The sequence below is a fragment of the Danio aesculapii genome, chromosome 21 (assembly GCF_903798145.1).
Source record: "Danio aesculapii chromosome 21, fDanAes4.1, whole genome shotgun sequence".
Classification (NCBI taxonomy): Eukaryota; Metazoa; Chordata; class Actinopteri; order Cypriniformes; family Danionidae; genus Danio; species Danio aesculapii.
Genome location: NC_079455.1, coordinates 34518414 through 34537409, shown reverse-complemented (window position 1 = coordinate 34537409; position 18996 = coordinate 34518414). Strand labels below are relative to the sequence as shown.

General features: G+C 33.4%; 1 protein-coding gene across 1 annotated transcript; it reads right to left on the bottom strand.

The window, feature by feature from the left end:
- Positions 1-1511: 1511 nt before the first annotated feature.
- Positions 1512-8902, bottom strand: grp (gastrin-releasing peptide). Its single transcript, XM_056446578.1, has 3 exons — positions 8536-8902; positions 5257-5528; positions 1512-1810 (listed from the first exon to the last, which is right to left on the bottom strand). The coding sequence occupies exons 1-3, from the start codon at positions 8669-8671 to the stop codon at positions 1760-1762; spliced, it is 459 nt and encodes a 152-aa protein (XP_056302553.1). The 5' UTR covers positions 8672-8902; the 3' UTR covers positions 1512-1759.
- Between the last annotated feature and the right edge of the window lie 10094 nt (positions 8903-18996).

Here is an 18996-nt window from a genome sequence, read left to right as displayed (position 1 = left end):
GGCCTCCTCCCGGTGGAACATGCCTGGAACACCTCCCTAGGTAGGCATCCAGGAGGCATCTGAAACAGATGCCCGAGCCACCTCAGCTGACTTCTCTCAATGTGGAGGAGCAGCAGATCTATTCCAAGCTTCTCCCGGGTGAGAGAGCTCCTCACCCTATCTATAAGAGTGTGCCCTGCCACCCTGCGAAGGAAACTTGTTTTGGTCGATTGTATCCGACATCTTGTCCTTTTAGTCATGACCCAAAGCTCATGACCATAGGTGAGAGTAGGAACGTAGATTGACCGGTAATTCGAGAGCTTTGCCTTTCGGCTCAGCTCCTTCTTTACCACAATGGACTGCTACATCGACTACATGCTGCTGATGCACCGATCCCTCACTGGTGAACAAAACCCCAAGATACTTGAACTCCTCCACCTGGGGTAAGGCACATTATCTTTCTTTTCAACATTATAATGTTGATTTGCTGCTTGATTTTGGTAAACTATTATTGTTACTCCATTATTATCACTGTTATTTGACTTTTTAAGCATTCAAAAACGGTTTTATAAATATAGGAAGTATATAATATTTATTTACATATAAACATAAAAAACAGAGTTCAGATGCAAAAACCTCTGAATGCCATCTGAAAATTCTTCTAAAATGAGCAGTTTTGGCAAGCTCCGGTGTGTGTTCAATAAATCAACTTTTATGCCAAAAAATAGGTTCTTTGCATTGCCTTTAAAGTAAAATAACTAAACAAAAATATTGGAGGCTGAGGAAAAATGCTCATTCTAGGAGAAAATTTCACTTAGAATTTTTGGCATTTGAACTCTTTGTTTGTTTGGTTGGTTTTTTTCATTTTTTTTAATTTTAAATGTCTTTACTTTCACTCTTAGACAATTTAATGTGTCCTTGATGAATCTGATCATTGGTACTGTTGAATAGACCTCAATCGCAGTTCCCATTAAAAATCTGAAGCATCTCAACTGTTTTCAACACTGATGATAATAATAAATCTTTCTTGAGCAGCAAATCGACCTATTACAGTGTTTTCAGAAGAATCAAGTGACATGATGCTGAAATTGTAATTATAGTTCACAATTTTTGAGTTTTTAACTGTATTTTTGATCAAATAAATCCAAGTGGTACTTACTGCAGAGCCACATGGGCAGAGCTGAGCTCCAGTGAGCGTGAGCTTGAGCTCCAGTTCCTCCTTGCTGCACTCCTTCTACAAGTGATGTCACTGGGGGTTGGGGTTAGGGGCGGGGTGTACGCATTAAAACAGATTATATGAAGCTCAAGTTCCCCCACATTGGAGGTGAGCTCCACCCAAGTTGCTCTGCAGCGAGCACCCTCTCAATATATGTGGCTTTGCTGAGCAGAATATGTTTTTTTTTTTTTATTAAAAACATAAACAATCTTACTGACTCCAGAAGTTTGCTCAGCAGTGTAGCACAGTGTAATTCATAGAAAGGGATTTCATCTGTCAAATGATTTGCAAAACAGTCATTTTTTATAAACCGCAGAAAGCCCAACAAGTTCAAGTTTATTAAATTTATCATACAGTTGTACCATGACTAAAATGGCTGTCAGTAAGATGAGTTTATAAAACAACAGCATAAAATGTACAGAATGAAGACACCCGGGTTATGTGTATTTCATATATCGACATAGAAAAATATAACATGCTTATTGATATGTTGTTAACTAAAGAGGTTTGTATTTGATGGAGCCAGTTGTTCAGCTTCAAATCACAGTCTTTTTGCCAGTTTCCTCAGCTTTCGTCCTCGTACTGCATTCTTAAAGCCCGTAACAAGTCCTCAGCCTATAAATAAATACAAATATTATAAAAATATATCCAATATAATAAAGTATAGAGATGGCTAGTATTAAACTTGATATTATAGTTACTTGATATTAACCACTTGTTGCCAAGAAACTTAAAGCTTAAAGTCTGTGCGAAATTGTAATCGTTTGATAGCGCACATTATTATTCTTTATAGGTAAACAATTAATATGTGTAAGTTAATCTACTGATAAAAGGATTATTTTGGTAATCTTCAGTCAAAGTCTGATTATTTGCTTCTGCGTTTTGAGTGGCGGTACTTCTTTGTTAATGTCAGTTTGATGACACTATTTCTTAACCTCGCCCTATGCCGTTAGTTTGCTATGAGGGAATGATGCGCAAAAAGAAAGCACCGCCCCAACTCAATATTCCATTTCTGGAAGTGCATCTACATACTGAAAATAAAAGTCTCAGCAACTTCCAGTTCACACAGACTTTAACTTAATCCTAAAATAAAACTGATTAAACCTTACACTCTTATAATAAATAAAAAAATAAAAATAATTATAAAATGTTATATATAACAGTATACACTACCTGACAAATGTGGTGTTGCTATCCAAGTTTTAGGAAAAACAAATAATAACTTGACTTCTAGTTGATCATTTGGTATCAGAAGTGGCTTATATGAAAGACAAAGACCTCTAGATTACGCTTATTTTACCAAAATAAAATATGATCATGCCTTGATTTTTAACTATTTAAATAGGACAGTAAGGTCTGACTTTGCTTAGACAAAAGTCTTGTCACTTAACAGAAATAAGGTACTGTATAGAATATAAAATCATGGTGCAGTGGAAAAAGAATTAATATACTGTATGACTCCCATGAGCTTGGAGGACTGCATCCATACATCTCTGCAATGACTCAAATAACTTAATAAAGTCATATGGAATGACAAAGAAAGTGTTCTTGCAGGACTTTCAGAGTTCATCAAGATTCTTTGAATTCATCTTCAATGCCTCCTCCTTCATCTTACCCCAGACATGTTTAATGATGTTCATGTCTGGTGACTGGGCTGGCCAATCCTGGAGCACCTTGACCTTCTTTGCTTTCTGGAACTTTGATGTGGAGGCTGAAGTATGAGGAGCGCTATCCTGCTGAAGAATTTCCCCTCTCCTGTGGTTTGTAATGTAATGGGCAACACAAATATCTTGATACCTCAGGCTGTTGATGTTGCCATCCACTCTGCAGATCTCTTGTATGCCCCCATACTGAACGTAACCCCAAATCATAATTTTTCTTTCACCAAACTTGACTGATTTCTGTGAGAATCTTGGGTTCATGCAGTTTCCAGTAGGTCTTCTGCGGTATTTGTGATGATTGGGATGCAGTTCAACAGATGATTCATCAGAAAAATCTCCCTTCTGCCACTTTTCCAAATGATCAACTAGAAGTCAAGTTATTATTTGTTGCTCTTACAACTGGGATCGACAACAAGACTTTTGTCAGTTAGTGTATATATATTTGCATCAGATCTGCACTCATGTTCTGTCTTATGTTACAAAAACCATATATTAAATTATAATACTATTATGTACTGCAGATTTATTTATCTATAAACAACTTAATATAAAATATATTATGCCAGAACCAACTGTATGCACTTTACATGATTCGTGCAAGTATTTATGCATTTACATAACTACCATGTTAATATTTTATATATAAATGCAGATTTTTAGTTTTCCAAATAAATACAAAATGTATTACATACTCAAAATTGAAAGCAAAATTTTGTCCTTTTGTGAAGTTTGAATTCTTTTTTAAATATTTCCCAAGTGCAATTTAATGGAAAGAGTTTTTTATTATTATTTTATTTGGGATAGTTAAAATAATTTTTTTATTCTGTCTTCATTTACGCTCCCTTTATTTGTTCCAAACCTGTTTGAGTTTATTTCTTCTGTTGAACACAAAATAAGTTATTTAGAAAAACACTGGAAACCGGTAACCATTAACTTCCATTGCAGTTTTTTTTCCTACTATGGAAGTCAATGGTTACTGGTTTTTAACATTCTTCAAAATATCTTCTTTTCAACAAAAAAAGAGCTCATAACTGTGTGTAACTACTTGAGGGTAAGTAAACTGTGCTTAAATAAATTTTTTGAAAGAACTATCAATTTAACAATGCAGTTAAAGAGATCGTTCACCTTTTTTTTTATTTTGTCATCATTTACTCTCCTTTCACTTGTTCCAAACCTTTTTGAGTTTATTTCTTCTAATGAACACAAAATAAATTATGTGGAAAAATGTTGTAAACTGGTAACTATTGACTTCCATTGTAGTTTTTTTCCTACTATGGAATTCAATGGTTACCGGTTTCTAACATTCTTCAAAATATCTTCTTTTCAACACAAAAAAGAGCTCATAACTGTTTGGAACCATTTGAGAGTGCGTAAACTGTGCTTACATTTTCATTTTTGAGTGAACTATCAGTTTAACGATGCAGTTAAAGAGATAGTTCACCTATTTTTTTATTCTGTCATCATTTACTCACCCTTTACTTGTTCCAGACCTGTTTGAGTTTCTTTTTACCTTTTGAACACAAAATAAGCTATTTAGAAAAATGTTGGAAACTGGTAACCCCTGACTTCCATTGTATTTTTTTTCCTACTATGGAAGTCAATTGTTACCGGTTTCTAACATTCTTTAAAATATCTTCTTTTCAACACAAAAAAAGAGCTCATAACTGTGTGGAACCACTTGAGGGTGAGTAAACTGTGCTTAAATTAATTTTTTTTGAGTGAACTATCAATTTAACAATGCAGTTAAAGAGATAGTTCACCTATTTTTTTTATTCTGTCATCATTTACTATCCTTTAACTTGTTCCAAACCTGTTTGAGTTTAATTCTTCTGTTGAACACAAAAGAAGTTATTTAGAAAAATGTTGGAAACCAGTAACCAGTGACTTCCATTGTAGTTTTTTCCTACTATGGAAGTCAATGGTTACTAGTTTCTAACATTCTTCAAAATATCTTCTAAAAGAGAATCAACTAATTTCTAATAACTACATTCTTTTGTCTTTGCCATGATGACAGTACATAACATTTTACTCCTTTTTGTCAAGGTATTTAAGTTAAAGTGCAATTTAAAGGCTTAACTAGACAAGTTAGGTTAAATAGGAAAGTCATTGGACAGCAGTGGCTTGTTCTGTAGCCAATCAAAAAGATTTTTATTTCTTAAGTAGGCTAATAATATTAATATAATTTTTTTATTATTATATTCCAGTCAAACTAAATTAAATAATACTTTCTCCAGAATAAATATGTTACAGGAAATACTGTTAAAATTCTCTTGCTCTGTTAAATATCACTTAGGAAATATTCCAAAACTAACATTTAAAAATGGTCTTTAACAGTAATATGCATACATTTCTGCATTAGCATGAATCAAAATATTAAGCTGTTCTTTCCGATGTTCTCACCACTTTCTCAGCTCTGTCGTCTCTCTCTTTCTCCCACTGGCGTCCCTTTTCTATCATGCGCTGCATCAGTTTTAAAGCGTTGACCTCTGTGTTATCCTGCGGGTTCTCCTGTGTCATTCGTTCACTCATGAGCGCATACAGCCGGAGCGGCAGATGTTTGCTGTATCTCTCCAGCTGCAGATCCTGATCAGGGCTCACAGAGGTCACAGCATCGTCGTTTAAATCTTCTGATATGTTCTGCTCATCGGTGCTTTTCTTGCCCATTAAGTGGCCTGAAACAGATACCGCATTTTCCAGATTGATTGTTGCTATAATTTTGCATAAAAGTGACTGAATATGTACAGATCTGGCATTTTCATACTTAAAATGTCCATGAGTTATAAAGCAATTATCTACAGAATTGCAAATAAAAGGGATAGTTCACACAAAAAATTTTATTCTGTCATTATTTAGTTTCTTTCTTCTGTTGAACATAATATATATATATTTTTTTTAAATGTTGGAAACCGGTAACCATTGACTTCTGTTGTATTTTTTCCTACTATGGATGTCAATGGTTACCAGTTTCTAACATTCTTCAAAATATCTTCTTTTGTGTTCAACAGAAAAATACGAATGGCATGGCATCACTTGAGGGTGAGTAAGTTGTGCGTAAATCTTAATTTTTGGGTGAGCTTACTTTAACAATGCAGGTCACAATTAAGTTAAAGAAGTAGTTCACATAATTATTTTTATTCTGTCTGTATTTACTCACCCTTTGCTTGTTCCAAATTTGTTTATTGTTCTTGTTCAAAACCTTTCTTTTGTTAGACACAAAATAAGTTTTTTAGAAAAATGTTGGAAACCGGTAACCATTGACTTCCATTATATATTTTTTCTACTATGGAGGTCAATGGTTACCGGTTTCTAACATTCTTCAAAATATCGTCTTTTGTGTTCAACAGAAAAATAAGAACTCATAACGATTTGGAACCACTTGAGGGTGAGTAAATTGTGCATAAATTGTAATTTTTGGGTGGACTATCCCTATCCCAGTTAAAGTGACAGTTTACCATGTTTTTTATTCTGTTATCATTTACTCACCCTTTACTTGTTCAATGCCTGTTTGAGTTTCTTTTTATCATTTGAACACAAAAGAAGTTATTTAGAAAAATGTTGTAATCCTGTAACCATCGACTTTCATAGTATAGGTTTTGCTACTATGGAAGTCATCGGTTACCGGATCTAACATTCTTCAAAATATCTTATTTTGTGTCCAACAGAAAAATAAGAACTCATAACTGTTTGAAACCACTTGAGGGTGAGTAAATTGTTTGTAAATTTTCATTTATGGGTGAACTATCCCTTTAATAATGCAATTTAAGTGATAGTACATCCATTTTTTTATTCTGTCTTCATTTACTCTTTGTTTACTTGTTCAAAACCTGTTCGAGTTTCTTTTCATTTTTTGAACACATAATAAGTTATTTAGAAAAAGGTTGGAAAACAGTAACCATTGACTTCCATTGTAATTTTTTCCCTACTATGGAAGTCAATGGTTACCAGTTCCTAACATTCTTCAAAATATCTTCTTTTGAGTTCAACAGAAAAATAAAAACTCATAACTTTTTGGAACCACTTGAAGGTGAGTAAACTGCATACATTTTCGGTTTTGTGTGAACTTTTCCATCAACAATGCAGTTAAAGCGAAATTTCACCAATTTATTTTTTAATTCTGTCATCATTTACTCTCCCTTCACTTGTTCCAAATCTGTTTGGGTTTCTTTCTTCTGTCAGACACAAAAGCAGTTATTTAGAAAAATGTTGGAAACTGGTAATAATTCACTTTCATTGTATTTTTTTTCCTACTATGAAAGCCAATGGTTACCGGTTTCCAACATTCTTCAAAATATCTTCTTTTGTGTCTCATAATGGTTTGAAACAAGTGAAGGATGAGAAAATGTTAATGTTAGATATTAAAAGTAGTTTGGACTACAACATGCAAGTAAAATATAAATATTTGAGCTAAAAAAATAAATAGAATGTAATTAAATATTTAAAAATGCTTATATTATTTATCCCAATTGTTCATTATATTACCCCAATAGAATTTATGCAATCTAAAATGTAAAAACCTGATATTGTTCCTCCTTATTATATAAATTCATCTCAAGCAAACAAAAGGCAGCAACCCGCCTCCTGTTTTCATCTAATTAAGACTTTGCTGTTCGTACGCTCTTTAAACCCCATGACTCCACTTTTCCTCTTCAGTCTCAATGCTTAAATAACACTTTGCAATCACTTCAGACACAACCCTAATATATGCACTCAATAAACTTCCTTTCAACTAATTTATATGATAATTATTGCCTAGTGTTATTGATTTCAGTGTAGATCATTGTGTCTTTTCGCTACAATCATTTTGTCCAGAACCATGAATGCTCATATGATTCTTTTGGAAAATAAAAGAGACAGGTTACATCATGAGTAAAGTTTATTTTTCTTGTTTACAAATTCTCGGTATTAACTATTATGCTATCTGTTTATTAGCATGCATATAATTTCTGTATATTTTTATTGTCCATATGTCCACATTAAAGCTTTATACTATACATGATCATATTCTTCCACATGACTGCACTTAAAAACCACCTGTTAACTATTATTAAGCAGATAATTACATCCAATTTAAGCAAAGTTATAGTATTAATAATAGTGAAAATTGATCCTCATTTTCATTTAAAACTTATTTTTTTGGTACTAGTCTATTTATTTTAATATCTTTACATTTTGCAGTCTGTTGTTGTCCCACTACTTGTATATATATATATATATATATATATATATATATATATATATATATATATATATATATATATATATATATATATATATATATATATAACAATAAAATAAATTAATGCATTTCTAATAATAAACCAATAATGAGAAAGACGGACCGTGTGTAAATAGTTAATTAGTAGTACATTATTTAAGTTAAACAGATATGGCTAGCTATATAAACTGATAATATATTGGAATAAACTAGTAATTCTCTTATACTGCAACGCTGCATTTATTTGATAAAAAAAATACAACAGTATTATAAAATATTAACTATTTTCACACATTTTCCAATCATAATTTTCAGCTTCGTTAATCCAGTCTTCAACGTCACATCAAAAATCCTTTTAATATCCCAATTTAAGTCATTTGAACTTAAAAACTCAAGCCTCAAACTAAAAAATGTGATTGTTTCGCTATTCCAATAAAAAATAAATAAAAACAACCATCACTCACCAACAGCCCAGTGATTCCCGCGTGGATAAACTTTTCCAATTGGTTGTCCGTCTGATGCAAACACTTCACAGAGCACGACGACCAAAATGATGGACACGACAAATCTGTATCTCCACACGAGGCACATAACGCTCATGTTATAAAACGTCAGTAAGTACTCCTGTAATAATACTTGCTCTTGCGTGTATTACTAATAGAGGCCCTTGTAATTGTGCTGCATATGTATAATCAGTTCATTTATATACTCCCGTGACGACGACCACTTAAAAAGTGAAAGAATATGACGCGATAATATGGAGAGAAACTGTCGTGCTAATGTCTGGATGACTCGTTTGGGGTGGACGCTGAAAGTTTAATGCCTCCTCCCAGGGTTTCTGCGTCAGGATCTGGGCAGGTTAGTCTACTTGACATAAAAAATTGAAGTAAAAAAAAATGAATGTCACGTTGAGCTAACCTGTCATTATCTCAGCCACTGGCTATTGTGCTCCCCAAGACAGATTCAATGTGAAGTGTCATCGGCGTTTCATTAGATGCGGGGTAAAAATAACGTCAACATGGCTTCTTATTGTTTTGTCGTGCTGTTGGTGCAATGGAGCTGTAATTGTTTCTTGTTAGGGGGGAATAAGGGGATAAAAATACAGTAGACAAACTTTTTGTTGAACTAGTCAGTTTGAATAGCACCCTTTAAAAACTGAGAAGACGAGTTAAAGGAATAGTTTACCACAAAATGAACATGTATTCACTATTTACTCGTGGTCCCAAACCTTTATAAGTTTATTTTTGATGTTGAACGGAAAAGCAGATATTTTGAAGAAAGCTTAAAACTGGTAAGGCTGCACAATGTATTGTATCTGCATCGATATTGCAATGTGTGTGTCCGCAATAGTCACATCACAGGATATGAGATGTTGAGTTAGGATTATTATTGATAAACACCACCAAATTGTAACCATAACGGACTGAAATTCATCATTTGGATGTGTTTTAAAGGCATTTTAAGAACATTCAGGCACAAAAAGTACATTTGTAACTTTAATGAAGAATGATTTTACTGAAATGTTCATACAAGGACGACTACGCAGTGTTGTTTTACATTTGACATTTAATTATTCAATTTCTGTACCTAAAATACTTATTTTAACTGTTTAATATTAATTACTGTACTTTATTGTAAATATTTTTGCTTTTATACATTATTCTCACTCTTACAAAATCACCCCAGTTGATCTAAATGAATGATTTCTTTCCAAATAGAGCCATTCAAGCCATCTGTTGAAATTATATTCATATCGCAACATATATCGCAGAAAAACAAAATATCGCAATGTCACATTTTTCCAATATCGTGCAGCCCTAGCGGTAACCATTGACATTCAATGTTGGAAAAACAAATACAGCAACTCTTAGTTGAAGAATGGGTGTTTATAAGACTGTCATGAAACCTTTATAATCATGATATGACCAGTCATGAACATGAAGGAGATTTTACTCATGCTAAAGACAACTGTAATTAAGTGCCATTTTAAATGCAATGATGACATTGTTTGAGATGTATTTGTTATGAAAACTTGACATAAACATATGTCACTGACTTCGACATGACTTTACTAAGGCAACATAACTTGTCATAAACACAATTGTCATGAGGCCATTATAATCGTGTCATTAATATTTTTCTGACTACTTTTTTCAGTGAAAACTGAATTTGTCATTTAAATGTCTTATTAAAAGAGTCAATACTCTCTGTCAAATGATTTCATAACGTCATTATTATTCAATGACATTTTAATTAAAGATTCAATTTGTAACACTGTAGTACAAGTCAAGAAAAATATTAATGATGCTGCTATTAAATTCACAACAATAATAATATCATGGCAGTTATGTTCATGACAGATTTATGATTAAGAGAAGTAATGAGAAGGAATGTTGTCTTGGTAATGTGAAGCCGTCATAACAAAGACATTTCAAGCAACGTCACCTTTGCATTTAACATGACATAAATGATCGAATGAGTTTTCATAAGCATAAAAACTCCTTCATATTCATGATGTGTTATATCATGATTATAAATGTTTCATGACATTCTCAAGAACACCCCTTCAAGTAAAGTGTTAGCACAAATACTATAGGAGTCAATAGTTATAGCTCCCTTTATAGCTCCCTTCTTCTGTGTTCAAGAGAGGAAAGAAACTCAGGTTTTTGACAAGTGAAGGGTTTGTAAATGATGAGAGAATTTTCAGTTTTGAGTGAACTATCCCTTTAAGAGCAGTTCTAATGAAAAATGACATTTTGTGGCATTTGACACCAATAGCCTCAAGCCAGTAATGTAGACTGCACTTCTCGTGTCAACATAGGTCTATCTCAAGTTACAAAAATATAGTTTATATTATAATACAAATTAAATGAAGACATTATTAAAATATACTAAGCAAAAAATGGGAGGATCTGAAGAAATAAACAAATATATATTAACACATTTTCCTATACTTAGCACTAACATTTATTGAATATAGCAGGAATGGGAGATATTCATCATTAAATGTTTGAAATATAAAAGAAACAAATATTTTATATTTATGTCTTAGGATGAAAAAACTCTTAGGACTGCAAAACAAATGAGAACATTATTATATATTTAGAGGGAAAAACATATATTAAGTATTCTATATTTTCTAAATGTAAAGAAAAAGGTCACACTTTACAATAAGGTTTCATTAGTTAATGCATTTACTAATAATGGACTATAGTTGTGCAGCATTTATTAATCATAGTTCAACATTTACTAATGCATTATTAGAATCCAAGTTAAGCTTTGTAACATTAGTCAATACACAGTGAATTAACATAAATTAACAATACAATCAACTTTATTTGATGAATAGAAATTTTAATAAATGTATTGTTCATTGTTTGTTCATGTTACATTAACTAACATTAACTGATACAACTGTAATGCAAAGTGTAACTAAGAAAATATATTAACTTGTTTCTGCATTTCATCCATCCATCCATCCATCCATCCATCTATGTTAAATATGTCCATCCATCCATCCATCCATCCATCCATCCATCTTAAATATGTCCATCCATCCATCCATCCATCCATCCATCCATCCATGTACCAATTAATTCATCCATCCGTCCATCCATGTACCTTTTTGTTCATCCATTTATCCATCATGTACCCTTTTGTTCACCTCCATCCATCCATCCATCCATCCATCCATCCATCCATCCATCCATCCATCCATCTATCCATCCATCCATCCATCCATGTACCCTTTCGTTCATCCATCCATCCATACATCCATCCATGTACTATTTCATTCATCCATCCGTCCATCCATGTACCTTTTCGTTCATCCATTTATCCATCATGTACCCTTTCGTTCACATCCATCCATCCATCCATCCATCCATCCATCCATCCATCCATCCATCCATCCATCCATCCATCCATCCATGTACCCTTTCGTTCATCCATCCATCCATCCACCCTCCCACCCTTTCGTTCATCCATTTATCCATCCATGTACCCTTTCATTCATCCATCCATCCATACATCCATCCATGTACTATTTCATTCATCCATCCGTCCATCCATGTACCTTTTCGTTCATCCATTTATCCATCATGTACCCTTTCGTTCACATCCATCCATCCATCCATCCATCCATCCATCCATCCATCCATCCATCCATCCATCCATCCATGTACCCTTTCGTTCATCCATCCATCCATCCACCCTCCCACCCTTTCGTTCATCCATTTATCCATCCATGTACCCTTTCATTCATCCATCCATCCATACATCCATCCATGTACTATTTCATTCATCCATCCGTCCATCCATGTACCTTTTCGTTCATCCATTTATCCATCCATGTACCCTTTCGTTCATCTCCATCCATCGACCCACCCACCCACCCTTTCGTTCATCCATTTATCATCCATGTACCCTTTCGTCCATCCATCCATCCATCCATCCATCCATCTATCTTTCTATCTATCTTAATTCCAAATTTCCAGGACAGTTTTACAACAAGCGGATGTTTGAGTCTCACACCTCTCAGTCTCACCCAGCAAACAATAGCAGAATGGAAGTTGCTCCAAAGCCCATGAACAAACACACCGTCGGCTGAAAAATAAGAAAAGCCTTGAAAAAATGTAAATAGTTTTAATTACTTGGCAAACACGGATCATGCCTGCATTCATATGGGGAAAACAACACCCATGGTAACCTCCTAAACACCTTTATTGTTCTGCACACCAGCTTTGATGTCTGTTGTTGGAAAAATCAACAGGTGTGTGGATGTAGATGAGGCGATATGTACGCTTTTTAATGAGCATATTATTGGGATAGCACTGAGGAATATATTTAAACATATAATATTTCCTAATATAATGTGACCATGACAAATGCGAAGAAGAGCTTGAAGGCATTATCAGTTTTGTAAACAATCAACAAAAAGCAGGGCACGCAATGTGATGTTTGTGCGTTCATCACTAATCGAAGATTATTATGCAAGTTGCTCTTGAAATTAAGTGAATGAGTGATAAGAAATATTAGTTGAAAAGTTTTATTTTTTTGAAAAGTCATACAAGTTGAAAGACTTTTGAGATCTGCGGTGATTTTGTATTTAAAGGACCAATAAATATGAAGCTAAATATTTTAGACAAAACTGCGATATGTATTTAATTAATGAATTGAATTAACATTTGGGTTCGGGTGGATCAAAAGACAACCTCAACACCCCCCCCCCCCCACCCCCACTGACAAAGTCCAGAATTTGGCCCCTATATAAACCCATTTGTCCCATTGTTGACAGTATGCCATCATAAATTGTGAAAATAACTGATAGAAGAAGGCTTTAGGACAAATGTAATTTTTAATTATTCAAATTTCCAAATTCTAACTGAGGAAATGAGCTTGCCAGTTTGTTATTTACCTAAAGGCTACAGTTTTTTATATGTTTTTTATTTGGTATTTATTTAGTTTTAATGTATTCCTAATTGTTTTTGTTGATGCATGATGATAAATTTGTATTTTAAAAATAAGTATTTTTGCACACTTCTTTATTTAAAATGTTTAATTTAAAATTCTAATCTCATAACATTATTTATAAAACTGTAATAAATTACAGTTTAAACACACATTTCTAAAGAAACACTGTGTGGTAAACCAGTATGGTAAGCACTTTGACAAAATTGTTGGAAATATTTTTGTTGCATCAAATTATGTTGTTATCATCATCATCATTCGATAAGCTAATGCAGCAAATATTAGTGCTTAAAATGTCACTAAAATGCAGTATTTGAACCTCATAAGTTAATAGAAATATGGGGGAATAACTGCAAAAAGAGCTCTGGTTTCCCCCACAAGTCCAAAGACATGTTGTACAGGTGAATTGGGTAGGCTAAATTGTCTGTAGTCTATGTGTGTGAATGGATGTTTCCCAGTGATGGGTTGCAGCTGGAAGGGCATCCGCTGCGTAAAACATATGCTGGATTATTTGGCGGTTCATTCCGCTGTGGTGACCCCATATTAATAAAGGGACTAAGCCGAAAAGAAACTGAATGAATGAACTGCAAAAAGATCCACTTTTTGAGAACCACCCTTTTCAATTGGCTGGCTACAGGCCTGAACTAAGATTCAAAAAACATTTCAAGTTTAAGGACATTAAATATTTACAGTGACTTTTTAATAAATTACCAATAAATAAGGAGCTAATTATTGTAGAAAGAACTACAGAATGTTTTTAAATAACCAAATTAACATGCAACTAAGATGAAATGTAATTCCTGGTATTAAACGTAAGCTCGCTTTCACCACTAGATGGAAGTGTTTGGTATAGTTTGAATGTTACCAACCACAATTGGCAAGCTAGTGTCAGTTCATGAAATTGTTGTAATGATTTTCTTACGTGGTATTATGGTCTTATTTTCCAATACAAAGATCAAAACATTCTTACATCAAGATGCAGTTGCTTGAGAAGCGAAATAAATGAAGATGTTACATTTACTGAACGTTTACTGAAAATGTTATGCATAAAAAGAAACATATCTGCCAAGAGTGAGAAAAATATCATCTTAATTCATATTGAAAACAAAATTAGCATATTTTTTTTCTTGATTTGTACTAGTTGTCTAAATTAGAAAACGAGCCTTATTATCTGATGCAATCTCAGGTAAAGTAGCCTACATCTTGATTTAAGAAGCTGTGTATAACTGTTTTAGAGTCAATTTTGCATTATACAAGGATAAAACCTTCAGTTTATTCAACTTATTGCATACATTATTGTAGCCTATTCTGCTATTGTATGCATTCATAAAAACAATTAATAATTGTTTAGCCTCAGGCCAATTATTATTATTATTATTATTATTATTATTATTATTATTATTATTATTATTATTATTATTATTATTATTATATTGTGGGAAGTTTGGATGTTCTTTCCATGTTCGCGTGGGTTTCCTCCGGGTGCTCCGGTTTCCCACACAGTCCAAAGACATGTGCTATAGGTGAATTGAATAAACTAAATTGTCCATAGTGTATGTTTGTAAATGAGTGTTTATGGATGTTTCCCAGTACTGGGTTACAGCTGGAAGGGCATCCATTCTGTAAAACATATGCTGTATAAGTTGGGGGTTCATTCCGCTGTGTCGACCTCTGATTAGTAAAGGGACTAACCTGAAAAGAAAATGAATGAATGAATGAATAAATAAATGAAAAATTCATATCAGGCATACGTGTGCGCTTGATGCAGAAGTATAAATCAGCCTTAACAGTATTCGAGTACAGAAATTGACCAATCAAACATAAAATAACAGGGTCATCAGTGTATAAATATTTTTTTGGATAAGTTGTTGGTTCATTCCGCTGTGGCGACCCCTGATGAATAAAGGGACTAAGTCGAAGGAAAATGAATGAATGAATTATTATTATTATTTTAGATCAGATTAAATACGAAAAGGTCAGAAATTAAAAGATGTCTATGTAACTCTGTCCTTATCCTCATTCATTTTCTGGGTAGTTCACCCAAAAATGAAAATTCTGTCATTATTTATTCATCCTTTCCTTATTTCAGACTTTTATGTTTTCATGGTTTTCTTTAAAATATATATTTTGTGTGTGTGTGTGTCCAACAGGAAAAATAAACCAATGAAGGTTTGGAAACACTTAAGGGTCAGTAAGTTAGTACATTTTAATTTTTGGGTGAACTAACCCCTTACATTACACATCAAGGTTAACAGAGGTTAAGTGTCCCTTTGTTTTGTCACACATTTAGAAAGGATACTGTTGTAAATATAGCCTATATAGCTTATATATAAAGCAAGAAAGACTTTCTCCAAAAGAAAAATATTATAGGAAGTACTGTGAAAATGTCCTTCTGATTAACATAATTTGGGAAAATGTTTAAAAAAGAAAAAACCTCTGGAGGGCTATTAATTCTGAATTAATTTAAAAAAGTAATTCTTCAGCATAATTGTGTCTACAAACGAGATATTTGTAACAGCGTATGAACATAAATGATCATATATTTAGATTGTTTACAACATAGCCTACTACTCCTGTTTATTTCCCAGCACACAGCTGATGTGTGCAGCAAAGACTTCTGGGAATCAGGTTTGGTCCTATGAGGAGCTCAACTGGGTGGCTGCCATTCACAAACACAAGTATATACGATAACTCATGATGTTTCGAAACATGTCAACATCTTCATGCTAAAACAAATCCTTATTTTAATTGGATGTTTAAATATTAAGTACGTCCGTGAAGATTGTAAGGAGCGAATAGGCATCGCCGCAGTGATTCATGGGTAAGTGTGGCACAAAACCAACAATCCACAAACTTTCCATGAATATCGTCGTATATAATGAAATATAATAGCGACAATTTAATACACACGAGCGTAAATACGTTGCATGTACTTGTTTTGCTAAAGAGACTGATGATGTTCTTTACAAGTGCGATGAAAGAATTGTTCTTATGAGTCGGATCTTTGCAATGAATCAATTGATCCGGTTCATGCAGTGGTCGTCCGAGAGTTTCTTGAGTCGTGTAGAACCAGCAGCAGCAGCAACAACAAAGTCGCACATTCCCGATTTAAGGGATACAAATTATTGAAGGCTTAGTTTCTAATATTTTTGTAACGTTTAGTCATGTTGTAGGCAATATGTATTTATTACTGTACGTATGTATTCAGATGTATGGTTGGTGTAGCAAAAGCCATTTTGGCATTTAACGGTTTAACCATAGATATTTACATGCTCAGGGTCATGTCTAGTGTATATATCTATGGGTTTAACTACAAAACACGTCTCCTCATGTTATATAGACAGGCCTGTAGCCAACCTGGTGAAAGGGGTGGTTCTTTTTTTCTCAAAAAGTTGATCTTTTTGCAGTTATAGGCCTCATTTAGGCTACTATTTAATTATGAGATTTAAATACTGCATTTTAGTGACATTTTAAGCACTATTTTGGCTGAAATAGATTATCGGATGTTCATCATAACCAAAAAAGTACATTTGAAAATTCATGGATAACAACAGTCAAAATAGAATTCAAATTCATTTTAATATTGGTCGCTTTTGGTGCTTTGCAGCTTTTTATTGGTCATGTTTTTCCAAGATTTAAAATAAAAGTTGACAAAACCTTGTTTTATTGTTTTATTCATCATCATTAATGTTTATCAAAGACCCACACAGTCCGAAACACAAACCATACACAAGTCAGAAAATAAGAAATTAGGCTACTTATTTTAAAAAGTCTTCTATGAATAAGGTTTTGAATTAGGCCTTTTTGCAGATGAAAAAACTTTATTAAATACATTTTAAGCATCAAATTACCCAGGGACACATGAAACAACTTTATAAAAACTTTATAAACAGCCATTTGTGAGTGATTATTTTTTATTTATTGCACAAACCATGAGGAACATACATACATACAACAACACAATATAAAAGTTGAACATAAAAAAATAATAACATTGATAAAAACAAATAATAATAATAATTTAAAAAATCACAAAGCATAATGTACAGCATTTCTACATCCAATGATTTAAAGAATTAACAGGGGAATCAAAAAAACTATTATAATAATTGATACATATCACCGATTTTTTTTGCTTTTAAACAATTTCACAGTAGAAATAAAATCGATACCAAAAAAACTGTTAATATGGGAGATAACTTGGCAAACTTCTGTTTGTGCATGTGAAATTTTGCCAATAAAATAAAGAGATTAACAATATATTCATGACTTTTGTAGGATTTGTTTTTATAATAAAAAATATCTTTTAATGTAAAATAATAACTAAGTTTTGTCATTTTAAAAATATACTTTGCTAGATCCTTCTAGAAACTGTTTACAATGTTGCATTCAAAAAATAAATGACAAAGGCTCTCTTTATCTGATTTACAGATGTCCTCCATTTCAGTGTACTTTGATGTTAAAAGATTTTACTGGGTAATTTGAATGTAGTATTCGTTCATTTTCTTTTTCGGCTTAGTCCCTTTATTAATCAAGGGTTGCCACAGTGGAATGAACCGCCAACTTATCCAGCATATGTTTTACGGAGCAGATACTCTTCCAGCTGCAACCCATCACTGGGAAACACCCATACACACCCAAACACCCATATAGCTTACCCAATTCACCTGTAGCACGTCTTTGGACTGTGGAGGAAACCGGAGCACCTGGAGGAAACCCACACAAACACGGGGAGAACATGCAAACACACAGAAATGCCAACTAACCCAGCCGAGGCTCGAACCAGCGACCTTCTTGCTGTGTGGCCACAGAGCTACCCACATAACAATTTTATTGTTAATAGTATTTGCAGGGAGTTAACCAGGCTCTTTTCCAATTAAAATTATGTAAAATTTGCGTCTAGGAGTAATTTTATTTTGCTTCTCAAAAATATTATGAATGTGTTTATTACATTTTATATCAGTTATCTCAGGGGTGCCCAAACTCAGCCTGGAGGTCAGGTGTCCTGCATAGTTTAGCTCCAACTTCCTTCAACAAACCTACCTGGAAGTTTCTAGTATACATAGAATAAGCTTGATTAGCTGGTTCAGGTGTGTTTAATTTGTGTAGGAACTAAAATATGCAGGACATCGGCCCTCCAGGACCAAGTTTGGGCACCCATAAATGTAATATAGGGTTTGCAACAGACAGAGAACTATAGCAAATATGATTTCTAACATTTGTGACTGAGTGAAATTTATTTTCGAGCGCATAATGTGATTTGCGGCAGCACGTATGATGCATTTGCGTCATGACGTAGAAGATTCACTGAATCATTTTAGGCTGTTCTAAAGATCGGATTCTTGCCGCTGTGTTTATCGCAAGTGCTTGTGGGATTGACGGTCACCAAAAACAAACAAATAATTCACAGCTCGGGATGTTAAAGCCATTAAATGTGAAACACCTGATTAAAAAAC